The sequence below is a fragment of the Cololabis saira genome, chromosome 18 (genome assembly GCF_033807715.1).
Source record: "Cololabis saira isolate AMF1-May2022 chromosome 18, fColSai1.1, whole genome shotgun sequence".
NCBI classification, from domain to species: Eukaryota; Metazoa; Chordata; class Actinopteri; order Beloniformes; family Belonidae; genus Cololabis; species Cololabis saira.
Window position 1 is genome coordinate 27,092,324 of NC_084604.1, and position 17,108 is coordinate 27,109,431.

General features: G+C 38.8%; 2 protein-coding genes across 3 annotated transcripts; both read left to right on the plus strand.

Moving 5' to 3' along the window:
• The first annotated feature begins 436 nt into the window (after positions 1-436).
• On the plus strand, positions 437-10,524 carry LOC133464402 (deleted in malignant brain tumors 1 protein-like). Of its 2 annotated transcripts, none has more exons than XM_061746347.1 (17): positions 437-594; positions 1,750-1,821; positions 2,010-2,036; positions 2,138-2,449; positions 3,574-3,867; positions 3,965-4,279; positions 4,375-4,665; positions 4,751-5,065; positions 5,174-5,473; positions 5,598-5,906; positions 6,047-6,361; positions 7,387-7,695; positions 7,800-8,093; positions 8,194-8,529; positions 8,629-8,736; positions 9,229-9,313; positions 9,851-10,524. In XM_061746347.1, exons 2-17 carry the CDS (start codon positions 1,776-1,778, stop codon positions 10,005-10,007), a joined length of 3,813 nt encoding a protein of 1,270 aa, XP_061602331.1. In that variant the 5' UTR covers positions 437-594; positions 1,750-1,775; the 3' UTR covers positions 10,008-10,524. The 2 variants fall into 2 exon arrangements, with proteins under 2 accessions (XP_061602331.1, XP_061602330.1); XM_061746346.1 differs by lacking the exon at positions 437-594 and adding an exon at positions 1,525-1,658.
• A 1,142-nt stretch (positions 10,525-11,666) lies between these two features.
• zgc:153284 (uncharacterized protein LOC751696 homolog) lies at positions 11,667-16,336 on the plus strand. The gene is made up of 3 exons (XM_061746349.1): positions 11,667-11,850; positions 12,107-12,274; positions 14,582-16,336. Exons 1-3 carry the CDS (start codon positions 11,806-11,808, stop codon positions 14,642-14,644), a joined length of 276 nt encoding a protein of 91 aa, XP_061602333.1. The 5' UTR covers positions 11,667-11,805; the 3' UTR covers positions 14,645-16,336.
• Positions 16,337-17,108: the final 772 nt, after the last annotated feature.

Here is a 17,108-nt window from a genome sequence, read left to right on the forward strand (position 1 = left end):
ACTCTGTTGGGTTCCCTTGTTGGACTGTTTTTCGTGAAGTAGCGTTTGCAAGAATTTTGAACTGAATTGGATTATGCATGACCTACAGTGAATCTGAGTGACCTGGAATGTACTATAATGTTGGACTTTGGACTTTAATTGCATTTAACCGTGTATACTTTGAGTGTGAAATACCTTGAGAAGCCATTACAAGTGAATCGACTTGAATAAATTAACCTGCACAAATAGTAAATATTTTCAATAAATGTTGGCACTGTGGATTTCACATTCATTCTTTTTGCTGATTTGATCGTCTTTGGGACGAATTTGGCTTCAAAACTGCTGCTGTAATATACTCAGCAAATGAATTATGCTTTCGTGACAGATCTTAGGAGGAAGACAGGGCTTTATAAAAGGAACTGATTAAACACTGGGATGACTGAAATGCAGAATTTCACAATAGGAAATGCATGTTTTTCATCTCGAGGACTATTGGCATATTAAGATGCAGCACAGGAAGCAGCTCTGTTGTGTTAGTGAAAGAGATCCATCTCCCCAGACCAGGGTTGTTCTGCTCTTCTGCTGAACAAACACTGCACCAAGCCAGTCTTCAAGGTAAGAAAAAGTATTTTCAAACTATGATCTTTCAGATGCTCTGGGTTAATCACACCTTCAGTAATTCAAATATGATACATGTAAACAAACAGGTTGGCCTCTTATCCTTAGTTAAGCATTCATAACAGTAGAAATTAAGACCACAATCATTTTGTTGCATAATTCAGGTCACATGTACCAATTTGTGAGTATAAAATTATTACATCTAACCAGAATATTGATATTGAATGGCATGAGGAAATTATATTTCATTACATTATTGTAACAGTACGATAACTGCCAGTGAACTATAATTAAAAAAAAAACTGTTTAGGTTTATAATGGAGTTGGTATCTGGAGCAATATTTTCAAACAAGCCCATTTTTTGAAAAATCACATCAAATAATGCAAAACTCCGATGACATTAAGAAGATGAGCAGGGTTTGATGGGGGAAAAAGTCAGTTATTGATTAAAACTGGAGAATAAAGTGTTTACTTAATTTGTACTCTGGCCAAGTCACATGTTCTGATCAGGCTTTCTGAAACTTTCACACTGCTTTGCAGATGTTGGAAAAAAGAATTGGGAGGGAGATGTTTGCGTAACTGCTGAAACATAAAAGGAATGATGACCAGAGATGGGAGGGGACCGATATGCTAAACTCAGGGAGCCAGAGGTCAAGAACATTCCTTGACATTTGCTCACAAACAAAACTTTTCTTACATTATGAACCTTTGTCACATCCATAAATGACAGTTATTATCAGACACGTATGCTTCCCAAGATTCTTCTGTTGTTGTTTTTTTTTCTTTTCTGTTGTATAGCAATTCTTTTCCAAGTATGAATCTGGGTGTTGTGTAAAACAAAATGAAATCTGGTTTCATGCTCTGTCTTTAATGATTGATCCAAATGTCAACATGTGTCCAGTTTGCAGTTTGCAGTCCAGTTTGCAGTTTGCAGTCCAAGTCCAGGCGGCCCCTTTTATTCATAACAATCACTGGATCTCTGGACATTTCATGTATAATGGGGTTTTTATCTTAAACTCTTTTCTTGCAAAAAGTTCCCCAGATTTTGTGGATTTGCAGAAGTAAGGCAGCTTCTTGGCTTCTGCTCAATCCCACGAGGTGCAGTCCTTTTAAGGGGAAGAATAACCACTTTTCTTGACCTTATGATTACAGAATTTGGCCTACATTGAGGACGCAATATGATATCTGTGGAAAAACTACATTTTGCTTTTCTTTTGTTTACTGGTGAGTCTTTTATTTTTGGTATTTTACCTTCATGACAAAAGTGATTGCTCTTTTCAATGACTTTACAAAACTACATAACTGACGTTTGAATATTTATTTGAAAATATTAATATATTAAAATGTTCATATCGACTAATGTCGTAGTTACAGGCTCAGTTAAATAATTTTTCTGTTTGTTTCCAACACAGGTCCACTGAATCCACTGCTGCTTGTAGGTCAGTAAGTCTACAAACACGTCTCAAACCTCACATCAGCTAAAAGTTCATACTGATGCAGCCTGCTGCTTCTGATCTTGTATTGTTTCATTTTTTTCAAGGATGTGACAAAATTAGACTGGTCGGGCCCTCGCGTTGCGCTGGCAGAGTGGAGATCTTCCACGAGAACAGCTGGGGAACAGTGTGTGATGACCACTGGAGCCTTGCCAGTGCTGATGTGGTGTGTCGAGAGACAAACTGCGGCACCATCTTGGAAGCTAAAAAGCATGCCTTCTTTGGAGAAGGAAAAGATCATATCTGGCTGGATGATGTCCAGTGTACTGGGCGGGAGTCCTCCATCCTCAAGTGTCCACATAAACCAATCGGGGTGAATAACTGCGGCCATGGTGAAGACGCTGGAGTCATCTGCTCAGGTTTGCTTCTCAAACTTTTTCAAAAGCAGTAGAAAAGTAATCACTTTAAATAAAAGAATGGCTGAGCAGATATTTGTTTTCTAGACATGTGTTTTTTTTTACATTAGTTAAAATTGTTTTTACACCGTGATAATGAAAACATATTTTGAGATTAATATGAAAAAGTGTCATCTAGGAAAAGAAAAAAAATGATTTTAGGAAAGGATTTATCATCTTTTTTCTCCCAATTGACTGGACTTCCTGCTCGTGTTATATCCTACTTTCATGCGCTGGTATCACCCTTACCCAGTGTGTGTGTGTGTGTGTGTGTGTGTGTGTGTGTGTGTGTGTGTGCATGCGTGTGTGCGTGCGTGTGCGTGTGTGTGTGTGTGTGTGTGTGACCTAACACTGCGAGCAGGTCGTATGAACACAGCCAACAAGCCCAAGTGGCTGAAAATGCACCATAAATCAGTATGGGTAAATGGCACTTTTCAAAATTGTGGCTACAGAAAGATGAAATGAATCCCTTTTTTCTTTTTTGTGTAAAAGATACCCACATTTTTGCAATTTAACATTAGATAATAAAAGAATCATTTAAAGCTCCTTTACTTAGTACTTGTATGTATGTATGTACATAGTTAATACATGCATACATATCAGGCTCATTTTAATCTGTTGGAAATTGTACTTCTGTCTGTTCTGTTGGACTACTAAAGTCACTCACAGTGACTCACTACAGCCTCTAGAGGTATGAATCAGTAGTGCACATGGTGCAGACTGCGGCCAGCTGGTTCTTGTGCTGACTTTTGGAGAGATCTCAGCACTATTATATTCATAAATGTTTGACTTAACATCAGTTGTTGTTTTCTTACATTATTTTACCAAGTACAGTTAATTAGATCAATGTTTTAAAGGGTTTTAATAACATAACAAATTACATATTAAATTTGTGACACCACCCCTTGGGAGGGACCTCTGTTAACCATTGCAATTATAAAAAGTGCAATTAAATTGTTGTACAAACAAATGTTAAGAGGTTGGCAAGTTAAATAGCTCTTCGCGGAGTTTGAACTCCCGGTTTCTCATTGGATGTACACATTTTCCTCCACTAACTGTTTTGTATCATTTATCTGGTGACCTATTAGAACATGTGCGGGTTGTCAATGGAAGCAATCGATGTGACGGCAGAGTGGAAGTGTACCACGGCGGCCTCTGGAAACGAGTGTGCAGCAGTGACTGGGGCAAGGAGGAAGCCGACGTGCTGTGCCAAGAGATTAGCTGTGGCAGTCCTGTGGTTCAGTCCGAAGTGCCATATTTTGGAGAGGCACTGGGCCTGTCTGGAATCAAAACCACCTGTGCTGGAAATGAGACCTCCCTCTCACAGTGCCTGCTTCAAGACTTCAAAGAAAGCTGTATTGATGCTACTGTTGTCTGCAAAAGTAAGCCACAGGCACACTACCATTTTATATTCTTAGACTGCCTCCTCCTCGGATGGCCTCTGATGACTCTTGTTTATTCTTTGTCTCCACCTGACAGACAGTAGACCCATACGGCTGATGAATGGGACGAATCGCTGCTCTGGTCGAGTAGAAGTTTTCAATGAAGGACAGTGGGGAACCGTTTGTGATGACAGATGGGGCATGCCGGAAGCAACTGTTGCATGCCGAGAGTTGAACTGCGGCAATGCCCTCTCTGTTAAATACAAAGCCTTCTTCGGCAGAGGCCAAGATCAGGTTTGGTTGGATGATGTTGAGTGTACTGGTCATGAGAAATCCCTTTCCGACTGTCCACATAAGGGTTTTGGAGAACACGACTGTGACCATTCTGAAGATGCCGGTATCGTATGCTCAGGTAAGACATAGTCGAGTCTTTTTTAAGCCCCAAAATATTATATTATTTGCTTATACAAATGCAAATTTGAAGCTCCTTGATTTCTTGCTTTCCAGAGACACTAAAATTGATCAATGGAACTGACAGCTGCTCTGGAAGAGTGGAGGTGTTTCACAATGGCCACTGGGGGAAAATTTGCAATAATAACTGGGGTCTAGCAGAGGCTACTCTTGTATGCAAGGAACTCAGTTGTGGAACGCCAAAGAGATCCATTCAAGTCTTTGGTTATGGAGACAGTGGAGTGAGAGGGTATATAAGCAGATGCTCTGGTAATGTGAGCTCTATTGCCCAATGTGGATTTGAAGAAAGTATGGGAAGGTGTGACGGTGCTTCTGTCGCATGCACAGGTAAGACAAAAAAAAGAGAGTATATCGTTTAACTGCAAGCGGGGTATGTCAGTACTTACTTGGATCCTAATTGATCTGCTCTCAGGTACTCCACCTATTAGGCTTATCAATGGCACAGACCGATGCTCTGGCAGAGTGGAGATTCTGCATGATGGCATGTGGGGGACAGTGTGTGATGACGATTGGGACATCAGAGATGCTCAGGTGGTGTGCAAATCAATGGACTGTGGAACGGCTCAGACAGCGAAATCGGCAGCTTTCTTTGGTCAAGGCCAAGGAGACATCTGGCTGGACGATGTCAACTGCGTTGGAAATGAGACGTCCCTTTTGCACTGCAGACGTCCTTCCTTTGGAGAAAATAACTGTGGTCACGGTGAAGACGCTGGAGTGATTTGCTCAGGTATCTATATTACAAGTGTTTCCCTGAAGGTTCGCCAATTAGAATACCATTCCATGTTTCAACCAATCACCAAGTGCTTATTCTGCCTGCTTTGTTGTTTTTTTTTAGCAAACATTAGACTGATCAATGGGACCAACCAGTGCTCAGGCAGGGTGGAGTTTCACCATGGTGGCCAATGGTCACCAGCATACTACCTCAATTTTGGAATGAATGAAGCTACTGTGGTGTGCAGGGAAATGAATTGTGGAGATCCCGTCAAGGTCTCGACATCATTTGGTCAAAGTGAAGATCTCAGAGGTTACAAGGTCAGCTGCAGCGGTAGAGAGATGTCTCTCACACAGTGCACACTGAGAGATTATGCCAGGACCAGGAGCGATCATGTTGAAGAGGCATCTGTTGAATGTTCAGGTTCGTAATGTTGCACATTTTGCTCTTTTTTTCCTGACATTACAAACATTTATTGGAAAAGTTTACTCTAATTAGCTCTCTGCAGACAAGTGAAATAGTATGGTATATTCATATATATTTCCAGGAACTGTGAAGTTGAATGGCGGGCCCCATCGCTGTGTTGGAAGAGTGGAGTTTTTCGACAAAGGCCAGTGGGGGACTGTCTGTGGTGAAACCTGGGACCTCAACGATGCATCGGTGGTGTGCAAACAGCTGAACTGTGGGAGGGCTCATAAGATTACCACAATGTCTGAGTATGGCCTTGGTTCGGGACAAACATGGATTGAGCAAATTGAATGCAGCGGCATTGAGTCTACACTCAACCAGTGCCCCCAGAGACCATTTAGAGACAGAACATGCAACACATCTGCAATTGCTGGTGTTGTGTGCACAGGTAAAAGTTGAAAAAACTTTTGCATCTTATATTGAAGGCTTGCTTTTCCATGTTGGTGTACAACTAATATATCACATTTATTGCTAGTTGTCTGCTATAGACATTATATGGCTTTATTTTAAGTTTAAGTGCCTTTGCAGGAAGCTTGGAGGTCCGGCTGGCTAATGGGAAGGATGAGTGCTCTGGAAGAGTAGAGGTTCGTCAGGGTGAAACATGGCAAACAGTGTGTGATGCAGACTGGACACAAAGTAAAGCCGAGGTGGTGTGTGGATTACTGGAGTGTGGAAATGCCTTGAATGCCCCTGGTGGTGCTCATTTCGGCCAGGGAAGCGGGTCAGTGGTGGAGGCGAGCGTTTCGTGTTTTGACAACATGACGTCTCTACAACAATGCTCAATGAAAGGTTTCAGAGCATCAACCTGTGGACATGAACATGATGCTGGAGCTCTTTGTGCAGGTAAAGCCATGGAAGTTATTGTGACTAATATCAGTTTCATGTTGTAATCTGTTTCAACACAACATCACCAAGTGAAAGTCATGAAGTCAAAGTTATTATTATTGGCAACCATGTGCTTAAACGAAGAATTGGCATTGATTATTGCTTATGAAAGAGGTCTGGTACCCCTCTCATTAACAGCCATTTCCTCTGGTACAGAATGTACCAAACCAATCATGTTTTCTGCCTAGCCAATGGTCCCTAGAGACCGGGTCCTCTGCATCTGTTGGTACTGCTCCTTGCCAATCAAAGTCAAATGACGAGGAACCAGACCTGATCTTTGTAACAAAGGGTAAAGAAAAAAAAACAGGATGGCGGACCAGGCTAGAAGCCAGTAGCTTATTTCCATAAAAGCTGAAACCGTGTGAAATGTTAGTAAAAATAATCTGAAACCCATTTTAAAAGATAAAGATCTTTAGTCAATTGAAACCGAGAGCAAAATATCAGCTGTTAATACAGGGACAATTTAATATTTGAAAAATATGCTTTTTAATTTGAAAGTTGAGACAGAATAACAAAAGACAACAGAAGATAATTGAAAATTCATTAGGAAAAAATTCAATGGCTTATAAACTCTTCTGAAGACGAATGCCAAACACAGTTTTTTGCTATATTTGCAAATGTTTCATGGAAAAAAAGAGCATAAATAACCAAAAGTGAGAAACAAGATCTTGTCTAGCTCCAAGCTCATTTAAAATGGACATGGACGTGCGGGGGGGAAATATTCCTATTCCTGTGGATTCTCCAAATCATTGATGTGGCTGCTGGGCTAAAGATGAGAGGAGCCATGTGAAGTTCTGTGAAGTAATCATTAATGCAGAATAATATCGTAATATTGTATGGAACAATGCTGACATTGAAGGGAAATCTCTACTTGTCTTAGCAAGACATGTCCAGAATATAATTTGCCAGTGAATTTTGCTTGTGAATGCTTGTTGAATGCTGTTCTTCAAATCTGAACTTTACATTTCTGTGTTACTATGCAGCACAGCTGCGGTTGGTCAGCGGCTCAAGTCAATGCTCTGGCAGAGTGGAGGTCTTCTACAAAGGCCAGTGGGGTACTGTGTGTGATGACGACTGGCAGATGAGCAGTGCGGATGTGGTGTGTAAACAGCTGGGATGTGGCCATGCCGTCTCCGCTCCCACAAGCGCTCATTTCGGGAGAGGCTCGGGTCCGATATGGCTGGACAACGTGGACTGTTCGGGCCAAGAGACTGCTCTCACACACTGCCCTCATAATGGTTTTGGCCAAAATAACTGTGGACACGGCGAAGATGCAGGTGTTATTTGTTTAGGTACGAAGCCTGGCACAGTGCTTGTTTATGAACGATGCATTTTCCTCCAACTGAGCAACACTAGTCAGGATTACACACTGTTTATTTCTGCCAATCTATTGCAGGTGCTCTACAGAAGCCTCAGATCTCTATAACTCCTGGTGTAGAGGTCAATTGGGGAGACAAAGTTGAAATCACCTGCACTGTGGTAACAGAACACCTTGGTGGGACATTTGTCCTGAAAAAGACCCAAGGGTCATTTCAAATGGAGAAATTCTCTGAGCATGAAGCTGCAACTTTCGTCTTCCCTAAAGCTGACTTCGATCTCAGGGGGTCTTACTATTGTGAATATCATAAGAAACTGCCCGATCAAGTTATATACTATCCACAAGGAAATACTGCAGATGTCAGTGTCTTAAGTAAGATTTTTTTTTCCTTGCACGTTCATGCAAATGTGATTGTTGAATGAATTGCTATCACCTCTTAAGTTACATTTGCACAAATCTTTTTCTTTTTCAGTAAACCTAGAGAAGCCCAGCATCTCCCTGATGTCCCCTCATGCAATGGTGATCTACAGTCCTGACAAAATATCAGTCCCCAAAGGCAGCACCTTAACCATCACTTGCTCCACCCATTCCAGATACCCTGATGGTGTCTTCTATCTGACAGAGCTTAAGACGAACGTTACCAAACAGCAACAGTCGTTTGGTCACACCATCTTCTACATGGCATACTTTGAATTCCCTGAAATAGATTCTGAACAACAAGGAGAGTATGTTTGTATCTATAGTGTTAACGTCTCCTCAACGCCCTTCTGCTCCACCCCATCAAAGTCACTACAAGTCACTATAACCAGTAAGACCTCAATATAAAAAAAATCCTTCTTTTATGTCTGTTGTTATTATCGTCTTCAAACACGTTGTTCTTCGCTGAATGATCTTTTAATCTCCACAGCGACGTCTTCCAGTTCAGTCGTGGCAGGTGTTGTGTGTGTACTAGTGGTGGTGCTAGTCCTATCGGTTATTGGTTACTTGGTCTGGAGAAAAAAATGGCGAGGTGCTGGTAAGAACTATACTTTCTTTTATTAATGCAAAATTACTAGAGTAACATCTTTTTAATGACACAGAATGTGACATAATTGAGATCATTTCCAGCACCACAGATTTGTATATAAGCATATAATGCTTATAAGCATGTACAGTAGAACGTTAACGCCTTCTTTTATGTTGGAGCCTGGTTTCAGTTTTATGGCCTGCAACAGCAACTCGCCCAGGTTTCTATTACCTTTACAGGATGTTTAGTGTGTAGACCGACTCATTTCAACTTTAGTTAAAATAGTGTAATGTGTCAGGTGTTCATTGACATACTTTGTAGCGTGCAAATATATCAGTGCTACATCTCAGTTAACCCTAATAGCAGTTAAAGCTTAAAATCACAGATGCAATTAGAGTGTATCTTTTTTTATTCTTACTTTTTTCATTATTTGGTTAAGACTTTGAAGTATTGCTGCTGAAGTCATGTTGGTGCTATGCTTCTTTTTTTTTTTTTTTACAGGTGTCATGGTCCAGTTTAGCAACCGGCTAGAAGGAACATTAAAACAAGATCGGGATGAAAGAAGCAATGGGGCACTTGATCAAAGGTAGGGAAAGGACAAGAACAGGCTATTCTAACGCCATATTTCTCAAGCAATAGTCAGAGTTTTAATCTTGAACAGTTTGTTGTGGTGTTCCCCAGGGGCTCTGTCTAGGACCCATTTCTATCTTCTATTTTTTTCGTGTTATGGAAATTCATCTTTATATAATAGAAGTAACAACTCTTGCAGGTATTTTTAACAGACTGCAGAGTGTGCAGTTGTATTCATGCTTTATATTCCTTTCTACGTTATGGCAAAATCGGTTTCCACAAGTGTAGTGTTCAGTTTTTAAAACAGCGAAGAACAGTGTCATAAAAGCGACTTAACCTCCTTGTCACCGGGGGGACCCTGTGAGATAAGAATTATATATATTTCTTTGTGCTGCTTTGAACTAAACTGATATTGTCATTATGGAACGTAGATTTAGGATTAGCAGTTTATCTCTTCTGCAAACTCCACTGTTCCCACATTCTGAGACCAAAGAAGTTGGACACTGTGGACTCTTAATGCATTTATAATCATTACTCTCCTGATCTTCCTCAGGGAACGCACTAACCAGGTCTATGAGCTTGGACAAAACAGTCGCAGACTGGAAGAGAAGAACCCCAACGTGGATTCTGAGAACAATGTTGAGAAAACCCCTGAAGACCTGGCAGGAAGAGTGTGTTATGAACTCGAACCTCTTGTTGATTCGCTATGAGAAATGACGCAGAGAGTAACATCAGTCATGGGATTTTACCAGTTCAAAAGCAGCTTCTGGATTATTATTGTTCATGTTTTTGCAAAAACAAACAAACAAACAAAAAAAATATTTGTCTTCCTGACAGCCTATAATCATTAGGGAATGGTGTTTTCTTTCTTCTTCTTTTCATTTTTACAAATAATTCGGGTTTTTTATCCTTTTTGATGAATGTTTTTTTTTTCGATTGCTTTAATAGAATGCTTTTAGAGGTTAAAATGTAATTTCCAGAAACACAAATACATGCAATACCACATGATTCCAAACTTGTAACACATATTTTCATGTGTATTGCTATAATAGTTTTTTTTTTTTTTTTTTTAACTCTCATGAAAGATTTTGTCAATCACAGAGCAGTTTCAATGATCTGTAAAATGCTGGTGATTATAGATGGCCACCTATACAAGACATTGTCTTTGTATTGTAAGATAATTTAGTGCATGTGACTGCTGATCAATAAAGATGTATTTCTACTACACCTTGTGTTCAAAGGGAGTTTTAAATCAGTTTACATTTTGTGATTAATTACCTTTAAGTTAATTGATACACATCTTATTGAGAATATTACATCGTCAAAAATAACTTATTGTAGTAGTCACATGTTGAAAATATATATTCTCTTTTACACTGCCCCACCCAAGGCAACTCTAGCGGATCTGACAGAGTTCAGAGTGGTAATACAAAAAGTCTAATATACAGCAAGGAAAAATTTAACATTTTAAATGCTAGTCAAAAATTTTGACTAGCATTTTGACATTATTGTTTCTTGTTAGTACATCGACTCTAACTGACAGTTTCCCTGACTACCCAAAACCAGATTGAATATAGTCTACATGAAAGCATGCATAAATATTTAGGCTCCATCTAAAGAAAGAGAAGATGTAAACTGTCTAAAATGTGTCTAATTATAAATAATAATTTTGGTAATTTTTCTGGTATTTTTCTTGAAATTGAGATTTGCACCTAATATGGTCATTGAAAGTGACTGAATTTAAAGACCAATCTGTTCATAAGAATATCAGCCTTTCAGAGTTTTCACATTTGATTTTGAAAAGAAAATAGCTATAGCCCTATTAAAGTTCTAGCTAGTACATTTCTCAGTGGCTAACTGACAGACTGCTGAGACTGTATTGTCGGCATATGGCTATAATTGGCAGTGGACGGAAGTTTATTCATTTATAGTCTGAACAAATTGGCCTTAAAGAGATCCTTGAGGTCCCCCCACTGTGCAATCCAGTTAGCTGGAACATTCATCCTTAACTTTAACACAATGCATCCTATTAGACAAGTACAAGGATATCCATGCAAGTATTTTTTGTTCTTTAAACAAACAAAAAAATAAATAAATAATATAACTAAAATATTATAACTAGAGTGGTTCTAGTTGGGGTTAGGGATTAGGCTTAAACTAATGGTCGGAGGGATATATTAGGGTTTAGGTAAAACTGTACAAAATGAATGTCGATCCAATTCCTAATAAGGATAAATGTCTGAGCTTGTGTGTGTTGGTGTGTGTATATGTGTCTCGCAATTCACACGGGCAAGTTGTGACTGGAATGGCAGTCAGACAAGTGGGTGTGTCCATGCAAGCAGGTGAGCTCTGTCCAAACCTGCTCACCTTGTCTGCTGCAGCAGTAAAGTAGCACCAAATACCTGCATTTAGTCCACAGAAAACTTCCTCGCCCGCACACTTTCAGCCTGTCTCTTTAGAGACCTGTATTTGTACCTGGATCGGAGTGATACTCTCAAGACAGCAGATATGCCGGTGATAGTGTTTTATACAAGTGTGAGCGGTTCTCTGGAGGTACAGTGCGCAGTCCTTCTAGTCTTTTTGTAATAGTAGCTGCATATGTCAAATGTAAAGTACATTTAATCTTGTAGATCATATGTTATTAATGTGTGTTTAGTTTGAACATTTTGTAATACAGTCTATCACACAACTCCATGTGGACATTGAAGCATGTTTTATTGGAAAACAGAGCCTAGTTGTGAAGACATACCTGCATTTGAATTTGATATGCTCAGCCACCTTTAATCACTGAAACGGCTTTCTTTTCCAGTTGAAAAAAAATCAAGAAAGGGTCATGTCTGTCCTGACTTCCCTGAAGATCCCCTTTGAAGCTGTGGACATTTCTCAGAACTCGGACGACAAGGACTTAATGAGGAAGAGGGCAGGCGACAAGACTGCACTGCCTCCACAAATATGCAATGGAGACGTCTACTGTGGAGTAAGTCTCGTGTAGTGAACGTGGTCATATGGATAAAATGCACCTTATCAAATTTTGGTGAACAGTTTTATATCAATTCCGTGCTAGGTGCCTCTGTGACACAGTACGAAATCTGTGGTAGTCTAGGGTGTGGACATAGGGATTAGGTAAATATTTACTGTAGGAACCACCCTTCTAGTGGTTTGACAAGTACTTCTTCAATCCTAACAAATGGCCCGTATAAAGATAATACCTTTATACTGGCCATTTGTTAGGTTAGACATATCTATCTCTCCAAGGATGTGAAAATGTATACCGTCAGTCAAGATACACATTTTTACACCCTTGGAGAGATAAATATTTCTTCCCATGTTCTGATCTGACCAGCTACTGATTGAGCATATTGCAGTTTAATTGTGCTGCATTTATGAGTAGGTAAAAGGAGATTCCAAGAAAACTGATAAGTGTAGTTTCAATCTTCTAGAATTACATGGGAATAATAACCATTATGATTTTAGCACTGAAAGTGTCATTTATATCCACATACCGTAATCAACAGGCTTGACTCAATGCTTATGTTATATCAGAACAAGCCAAGCACTGGTTTTATAGGGGGTCTTTGGCATTTATACACTGTCAAAGTTTCTCCTACATACTTGGAAGTGGAGTTGAGGTTGAGGTATAAAGCTGGTTGCAATCAGCAGCTGTGCCTCCAGGTGTCACTAACCTTTCACACACAAGATCGTTTAGCTCAGGTTTTGTATGTTACATATAGAAGTGTGAACAAAGGGTAAAATAGGTTGCGCACATCCAATATCTCAACAGGAGCTGGTCTCAAAACATAGATGCAGGAAAAAACAAGAGACCGCACACTTTTGGTCCCTAGTGCAGATTTATTTTGCACATCAAACGTCGTAACGTTTCGAGCGCATTTTGCTCTTCTTCAGACTGATTTGGATACAATTGACGCCCCATTTTAAGCCCTCCCCAGGGGGTCACATGATAAAGAAAATTCATTCAAGGCACCTGGTGTAGAATAAAATAGTTATAAGATGTTTGGATATCTGGATACATGTACTCTGTATGTTATATACCCCCCTGGGGAGGGCTTAAAATGGGGCATCTATTGTATCCAAATCAGTCTGAAGAAGAGCAAAATGCGCTCGAAACGTTATGACATTTAGAAGTGTGGGCAGCAGACTTATGCATTTCTTTGATAAAGTTTTGGTCATTTCTCAAGATAAATCAGATAAACTGAGGACATTTTCTTGTTGTCATCTTTTTCAATTTCAAAATTATGAAAATGCTACCTCATATTAAAAAATGTCATTCTATTATGCCTTGCCATGATTTATTTGACAAATGCTCAACTAAATTGCAGCTGCAGTTTGTGAGAAAATACAAAACTAAGTAAACCCATCAAGCTGGGAAGAGTTATAAGAGGATTTTCTTTACACGTATGATTTGATAGGAAGGACTGGCCTGAAAAAGTCTCTGGTTTCTTAAAAGAACATGACAAATAAAAAAAACATCTAGAGCAGTGGGTTTTGGACAGATGAAAGATGAAAGATGAAAGATGAAAAAGTAAAGATGTTTTGCCATAATGCATGGTGCCACATTGAATAATACAGAAAATCAAACACTTTATAGCACCTGTCAAGCACGGTGGTGGAGTTATCATGATTTGGATTTGTTTTCCAGCTACAGAACCTGGACCCCTTACATTCATTGAGTAGACAATAAACTCATCTGTCCCAGAGTCTGGAGTCAAATGTGAGACTATTGGTGTCACAGTTAAAATTTGGGTAATGGTGAAGCATGCTGATACTGAACTCACCAGCAGATCTTTCTGGTATAAATTCTCATATAAAAACCCCAAAACTCAACTTGATTGAAATGCTGTGGTGAAAATAAAAGCAAAATCTAATAAACGTATTTTAAAACATTGTACGCGGGCTTAAAACATCATGCAGACACAATTATTTTGGTTTCTCATTAATTGAGTATAGCATGTCACATATTGTTCCCTTACTTAGTAGTTGTAGTAGTTGTATTTAGTTCCAAACAGCTGGTTCTTATTTTTTTTAATCCTGATGTGCAGAAGTTTAGAGTCAACATGAATAATATTATTATTATCATTATTATTATTATTATTATTATTATTATAATGTGTATATGTAATTTGGAACAGAACCATTTAACAAATGAACACTGCACGTACGTAAACTGTTTTTTAAATACAAGCTGTTAGAAAATAACATAATGTCTTCAATTTAATGTTAACACGTACAAAACATGTCTGATGGACACTTTTGTTCTTTCTTTCAGGACTTTGCTGCATTTGAAAATGCAATTGAAATGGAGCAATTAGAGAAGTTCCTGAGAGTCTAACAAGAACACTTACCAGTGGTGCTGGATTCGCATCACAAACAAAGCTGGAAAAGAAAATATATATTCATCTTTTCTTGTTATGAGAAATGCTTTTTTCATATTTGTTAAAATACATTTTTAAGAAAAAAAATCACCCAAGTGTAAATATTTTTATTTCCTGAACTTATGTGGGTTTGTGATGGAGCACATATACACACAGGGACATGCAGAGACCTTTGGAGGGGCAGGTGCTGAAATTTAAAAAGGGACACATGGAACATGACTTTAACACTTTCCGACTTCGTTACATTTGTTACGTTGTTACATTACAATACTAAAACTAATGGAAAAATACAAAACTATAATAACTCTGGATACCCACTAATCAAAACTAAAGTAATGAGAGAAAAACATTACAGATCTGAATCAACATAAATAACTGATACATGTGCTGCCTGCTGTGCTCTTTGCTACCCAGCTGGTGATGGATCCACTGCCTCCCTCTCTCTCCACATCCTCTTCTTACGAGGCATGTCTGCACAATATCCTGATGAATAAAATTTAAATCTGATGCACATAAAACATGCGCCCACGCACGCACAGACACACAGACACGCAGCCAAGTGGGGGATTGCAACTTAATTCAAATCACTTTAAATTAAAATCACATGATCTCTAAAACGGTGGGTAAAAAGACCTAGAGAGACGAGCAGCTGCATTTCCAGCCCTCTCTCGGTCAACTAGCGACTTATGGATACTAATTACTAACAGCAATATACATGTCGCGCAGAGACAAAGAATTGTTGTTGTTGTTGTTGTTGTAGTAAGGCACTTGACTAATTGAAATTCGTCCGGTTGGTCATACCGGTAAGTGAAAATATATCCTCAGTTGAAGTTAGGCTTTGCCAACTCCCTGAAAAATAAATAAGGGGCTCTGACGACTACGGTGTGATGTCGATGAAAAGTAGGAAGTAAGTGGATGACAAGAAGCAACCAGCTTCACTTCCATCTCTTTCAATTAATATGAAATATAATTCACTTAATATGGAAGACATGTCCATGTAGAAAGTGATCATAAGCTGCTGGAGGTGATATTCAAAAAAATCACTCCTCAGTGCCCCAGCCAGACTACAAAGAATGCTCATGAGTGCCAAGGCGTTATCTGGAATAAAAAACAGAAAAAAAAAAAAAAGAATGGAACTAATATGATGTAAATGTTATCGATGGAGCTGTTATGAGGGGTTGAGGGGAGGGGTTATGTTTCTATGTTTATTGGAGTGTGACTGTCGCCTGTGCCTCTCGTGTCCAAGACAAATTTCTCCTAAGGGAGACAATAAAGATTCATCTTATCTTATCTTATCTTAATTGTGATATTTTCAAATTCAGTCACAAGATTTAGGCATTAATATATATTGTTGCAATTGAAAGTTATAGTGTTATGCATAAGTCAATTGTTTTTCCAATTGCTTCAAAGAAATATGCAGACTTAATAAGGAATCTGATCTGTGATATTGGATGGCAATTTTGGATGGTAAATTTAGTCTCATCAGGACCGTATTATGTTATTTACAATGCCTTTAGTGTAAACTTGGTTAAATCCTGTAATGCTGTTTTCATAACTGTCATGTCCATATAATGCATAGAAACTATTATTAGGAAAACAAACCAACTTGAGAAAGGGAGATGTAATATATTTAAAAACTGCATTACTCTGTGTGACCATTAGGCGGCACTGTGACTGTACTCTTCTGTTTCTGCGTTGGTATCGAGACAGTTGAAGAATGAAGTTGTTCTAGAAATGGCTTCTTCCGTGTCGTATATTCATGGATGTATTAATTAACCTGGATACCGGACCGGAAAATGGCCGCCGTTCATTTCAATGAAAGTTGCTCGCCTGTCGCATACGCTGAAAAAAGTTCCTGACTTCCGGGTTTACTTCCGCGTTATGGGGCCCATAGAGCATGCGCAGTTGAGTCACCTTCGATGATGCTCTGGGGCCTCCCATCATGCCCTGGGGCAATGAGAACAAGTATTAATATAATATGTATGAATATAATATATTAATTAATGTATATTATTACATGTATATTATTACATATATTATTAATGTATTAATATAATATAATTATATAACATGTATTACAGTTTTTCTCAATTGGTTTGGTACATTTCTCACATCAGAATTGAAATTCTCAAAAGTTCTTGTTCAGTTTTCACATCATCATGCCATTTGTGCAGATGAAAAAGGCAGTTTCTCATTGCATTGAACAAATTGCAAATGCTTTTGTCCATCCATGCAAAGGATTGTGTACAATTCTCAGTTTTTTCGTACATTATCAATTGCTTTTGTCATGCTAATCAAAATGCTTTGTTATAGGAATCTATCAAATAGTCTCTTTCCCCAAAACATTTAGGCTATAGTTCATCATATAAGTCTTCACATGCAAAATGATTTACCAAGCCATCATAACATGTCAAGCATATA